Source organism: Phascolarctos cinereus, unplaced genomic scaffold (genome assembly GCF_003287225.1).
Source record: "Phascolarctos cinereus isolate Bilbo 61053 unplaced genomic scaffold, phaCin_HiC Scaffold_726;HRSCAF=1367, whole genome shotgun sequence".
NCBI lineage: Eukaryota > Metazoa > Chordata > Mammalia > Diprotodontia > Phascolarctidae > Phascolarctos > Phascolarctos cinereus.
The window spans coordinates 349,845,479-349,851,087 of NW_027556098.1; the positions used below are offsets into that span (position 1 = coordinate 349,845,479).

General features: G+C 42.6%; 1 protein-coding gene across 1 annotated transcript; it reads right to left on the reverse strand.

Annotated features, from left to right (window-relative positions):
• Positions 1 to 207: 207 nt before the first annotated feature.
• On the reverse strand, positions 208 to 1,184 carry LOC110195270 (olfactory receptor 51E2-like). The gene is given in 2 exon segments (XM_020967932.2): positions 208 to 359; positions 362 to 1,184. Coding segments are annotated over 2 exon segments (969 nt in total). The 5' UTR covers positions 1,179 to 1,184.
• Positions 1,185 to 5,609: the final 4,425 nt, after the last annotated feature.

Below are 5,609 nucleotides of genomic sequence, written 5' to 3' on the forward strand. Positions count from 1 at the left end.
AGGTCACACAGGTGGTTACTAAAACAGACAATTTTAGATGCAGGATTTGAAACCAGATTTTGTGACACCAGAGCTAGTGCTCTTTCCACTGTACTATCTGACAGTTCTGATGCACTTCTAAACATAGAAATCTTTTAAACGGCCTGTGATTTCCAGGTGGTTGAGAAGAAGGCACTATGGGGACATAGGGTCTCAACGTAAAAGGCGTCAACTGCTACTAACAGTCTGAAGCTCCTTGTCACAGGTGACCTTTAACATGGCCAGAACACGGGAGCGGATCTGCTTGGTCTTGGCAGCATAGATGATGGGATTGATGACAGGTGGCACCATTAGATAGACATTACCCATGAGCACATGTAAATGGGGTTGAGGCTGTTCCCAAAGCGGTGCACCACAGATAGACCAATCAGTGGCACATAAAACGCTAGAACCACACCGATGTGTGAGAGACAGGTTCCAAAGGCCCTTGCCCGTTCTGTCCGAGATGGCAGCTGTAACACTGTACGTATGATCAGGAAGTAAGAAAGTGAGATAAGCACCACATCAACACCCATAACCAGCAGGATGGCAGTGAGCCCATAAACCACATTGGGCATGGTGTCAGCATGGGCCAGCTTCATCATGTCTTGGTGCACACAATAGGAATGGGTAAGGATGTTTGAGCCACAGAAAGGAAGCCTCTTGATGAGCAGTGGAAATGGGAAGAAAAAAAGGGAACCCCTCACCACAGCTACTATGCCTATCCGAGCTGTGACAGTGTTGGTGAGTATAGCTGCATGCAGAAGAGGGTGACAGACGGCCACGTAACGGTCAAAGGCCATGGCTAAGAGTACAGTGGACTCTGTGGCTGAAAGAGCATGGATGAAAAACATCTGGGTGAGGCACGTATCAAAGGTGATCTCCTGAGAGTTGAACCAGTATAGAGCAAGGACCTTGGGCATTGTGAAGGTGGAGAGGGCCAGGTCAATAGCTGCCAGCATGCAAAGAAAGAGGTACATGGGGGCATGTAGGCTATGTTCTGTTCTCACAATGAAAACCACTGTGCAGTTGCCCAGCACTGCCACAATATACATGGACAGAAGAGGGAAGGCAATCCAGAACTGGGCAGCTTCCAGTCCTGGGAGGCCCATAAGAATGAAAGTGGTGTGGGTAAAGTTGCAGGGGTTCATAGTTGGCATTAAGAGACAGAGCCTGAAGAAAGGGGTAAGATCACAGTGCCTGAAGGATACAAAAGGAAATAATTAGGGAGAGCAGACCCAGCTGCCTCTTTCCAGTGCTGCTGCACCACTTTCTTATAATCTTTTCTTTCCTTCTTCTATGATCCTAAGACACCCAGGGCTATGTCATGGACAGTAGCATCAGATGAACTGATTCTTACTGAGATATGGATCTAATGTATTAACCCCCCATAGCTGTTTTTGTTTTAAATGATAGCTCAGAGAGAGAAATGCATACCTCAAAGGAAATGATTTATAACAGATCAATTTCAAGAACTGGAGTGAGGAGAAAATTTGAGGCATGGGCACTATCTGTCAATTTTGTAGGCTGGCTTCTTCTCATTATGCTGGTGTTTGAAGTGTACCTTGACTTCTACACATCAGCGAAAGCACACTACTACAATTTGCCTTGTTGAGCTAATGAATGGAAGGGTCTACCTGTGAGAATTCCTAGAGAACATGGGCTGTTAAAATGACAGGTACAACTTGCATGGAATCCTGGAGGGAAGCCTGTTCACATTTCAACCACTTTCCATTCTCATGGCTTCCATCCAATTCAGAGATTGATTATGAACTTCATAAACTATTACAGCATACTCCTATCTTGTCTCCCCTGCTGTAATCTATCGTGGAAGCCATGGCCAGATTGACTTTTCTAAAGAACAGTTTAATCATGTTATTTTCTTATTCAAATACCTTCATGGGAAGCAATCTACAAGATAAGGTCCAAACTCCCAAGCCTCATAAAGGACCCCTTACTTATCCCAAGTCCCTCATTCATTGATTCATTGATTGATTGATTGATTGATTTATCCAAGAACTATTTCCATGCCTATCTTCCACTATTCTCCTACGTATGCTCTTTTCTCCAAGCAATTTGCCACTTGGTGTAGTGGATAGAATATTGACTTTGGAAACAACATATTTAGATCATAATCTTGGCTCTATTCCTCACTCATTGTGGAACCTTGGTCACACAGTTCCCTCTTTTGGAAAAGAAAAGACTTTAGCTAGATGGTTTTTCATCTATCTTTTAGCTCTAAATCCTACAATTCTAAGCAGTTTCACCAAAAGCATGCAATATTTTACTTCCTCTATGTTTTTTTTTCTTATGATAACTCTCTTTCCTTATTTATCCCCCTCCTGCTGTCTCTGCTTTCTGTAATCTTAACCATCCTCCAATCTCTTACAGTTGAATGGGGCAGTAGATAGAACGCCAAACCCTAAGTCAGAAAGACTCATCATCCTGTGTTCAAATCTGGCTAAAAAACACTTACTATCGCCATAACTCTGAGTGAGTCACTTAACCCTGTTTACCTCAGTTCTTCATCTATAAAATGAGCTGAAGAAGGAAATGGCAAAATACTCGAGTGTCTCTATCAAGAAAACCCCAAAAGGGGTCTCAAAAAATATGACATGACTGCAGGAACTGAACAGAGTTGGACGAGGCCTCAATGACTCAATTCAGTTCTTTCCACTTTGTTTCTTCTAGTAGTGATGATAGGACCAGCTCAAACGTCTACTCTCCCTGTTGTCACCAGGAAAGTATAAGACCCTTAGCTTCTTACTTCCAGGAAAGAATGGTTTATGCCACTGTTACAATAGGCTGTCCCATAATTCCTTTTCTGCCCCTATCCCTAAGTGATTTAATGATAATAGTGCTTTCCTCTGGCCTCCTCAAGCTCTCCCTGACTCTTGTTCTCTTTAGCTTTCTGGCTAACGGTTTGCAAGGTGCTAAAGGATTAGTAGGTGAAGAATAGGGACCCAGATGTGGCTTCTATTCCCTGAGGCCTGAACAAGAGAGAACAAACTCTAGTACCTTCAAGGTTTAAGGCTGGGGTAAAAGCATACATGCATTCCTGATGGAAGTAGTCCGTGCACTTACTTATTAAGCCAGGGGTTACAATTAGGATCAATTCTCACCTTTGAGCAGTGCTGCGGGGACCAGCTAACCTGGAGGCAGGAGCAGAAATAAAATAACCTTTGAAGGTCTCTTTCAGCCCCAGGATTCCACCAGACTTTGCCATCCCCTTGTCTCTGAATTGCTGCTCTTAGAGGTGCTTCCTGTATTTGTGTAGCTGCAGTGGGAGATCCTGTCATTTTGCCTCAAAGAAGAAGTGGAGATGAAATGAAGGATAAAGTAAAAAGATCTTGATTCTTCAGATGTGGGAACTTGAGGATTTGGAGGAGTTCAGAGATGATTATGACTTCTCAGGAACCATTCACAGAACCATTCAGTGCCAGAAGGGTCCTTAGTGATCATATAGTTCAAATACCCCTTCCCTTCACCCCACACACATGTTCCATCCCCAGCCAGGTGAAAGGCAGTGTGGTAGAGTGGATGGAGTGATGGACCTGGAAAGAAATTGATTCAAAACCTGCGTAATACATTTATTTACTGTGTAACCATGGGCAAATTGTTTAACCTCTCAATCTCAATTTGTTCATCTGTAAAGTGAGTGTAATATTACCTATTTGGCAGGGCTATTGTGAGCAAAAATAATGAATGTAACGCATTTTTTTGTAAACCTTAAAGTACTATGTAAATGCAAGCTGTTATTATTTTATATTTGCCCCAGCATGTTCCAGCGGACTGATAGTAATTATGTTAGCAATAATAATAATAACACTAGTACAGTGTTTGGCATACAGGAGGCACTTAATATTTATTAACTGGTTAATTCCTAACAATACTAACAATGATAACAACCTGAATGTTACAAATATTGCCTTATTTTATCCTCACAACAAAGCCGGGAGGTAGGTGCTATTTTTATCCCTATTTTATAGATGAGGAAAGTGAAGTAGTTACAGGTTAACTGACTTACTCAGGGTCACACAGCTGATAAATATTTGAGGCTTGATTGGATGTCAGGTGTTCCTGACTCTGCACCCAGCACTCTATCCACTGTGCCACCTACTGACCTATTATCATTACTACACTCCTGCTACCAGCTAGCTTGCTAGCATTTGTTTATACAGGACTTTAAAGGTTTCCAAAGCACTTTAAAAATATAATCTCTTTTGATCCTCATAACCACTCTGGAATGTAAGTACATATAGTAACCCTGTTTTACAGAAGAAAAAACTGACTTGGAGGGAAAGAAAACTGTCTGGAATCAGAAGACCTGGGTTGAAATCCTGCCTTTGATGCATACTAACTTTGTGATACTGCGCGGTATTTAACCTGCCCACTTCTCAGGTTCCTTCATTGTCAAATGAGGGGGGTGAACTCAATGGCCTCTGAATTCCCTTCTAACTCTATATCTATGATCCTAAGGATAAGAGCCAAGGACTTGGACCCTCATCCTCTGACTCTAACTGCAGTGCTCTTTTTTTTTTATTATTATCTATAAAATCTCTCTTCTTTCCCCTGTCCCTTAGTCCAACATCCTTCCCCAGGTCCCATTCCCAAGTTTTGTGACTGTCCCCCATCTGCACCATGTGAACAAACCTGTCATTCTCCGGTCTGAGGAGGAGGGGCTACTACACATCAAAGCAGTCTGCACACGCAGGAGGAAGGTTCTCTGCCTCTCAATCTCTTCCCAGGCTATAGCCTGAGCCCTGGAGTCCCTTCCCCACAGCAGAGTCTTTTATTCCTCAAGCATTCATGCGGATTACGTTATAAATTCCAGGAAGGGGGGGGCATAGAAACTTAAGAATCTGATTCTCTCTGAGACAACAGTGACTGATATCAAGCTCAGTACTAAGAAGAGTTTGGACGGGAGGAGGGAAAGAGCGTGGTGAAATGGAGTGTCAGTAGTTGGGGTGAAGTCATTTATGTGTTAGGAGGAGGAAGACAGGTGTGTTATAAAATAACCCTGAATTTGGAGTCAAAAAACACTGAAGAGATTTTGGTTCAAATCCTGTCTCTGATGCTGAGCTGTTTGACCTTGGGTAAGGTAATCAACTACCTGGATTTCAATTTCTTCCTTTTCAATATTAAGATGATTGAACAATATGATTTCTGAAGTCCTTTGTAGTTTCAAAGCTCTGACAGCCCTGGGTTCAAACCTTGGCTCTGCTAATTACTACCTGCGTGATTTTGGGCAAATCATATAATCTCTCAGGGCTTCAGTTTCTTCACTTACAAAGTTTGGAAGTTCCCTCCTAGTTTAAACATTGTGGTTCTAAAAAGGCATAGAGCCAGCGGTGGGCATCACCAGCCATCCCGTCTTTTCCATCAGGCAAAGATCTAGCACCATTACAGAACCCATATGTGCAGGTCCTTTAAGTAGCTCACAACTCTCACACCATGACTCTTTAATCCACAAGGTAGTTCATGAAGTCAGGTTCTTTCTCCTCATCTTTTCCCTGGAATAAAGGCTTATATCTTCTCTATTTCTCTTACTTTAGGGCAATTTTCTTTCATGATTCCTAGCCCCCAATCTC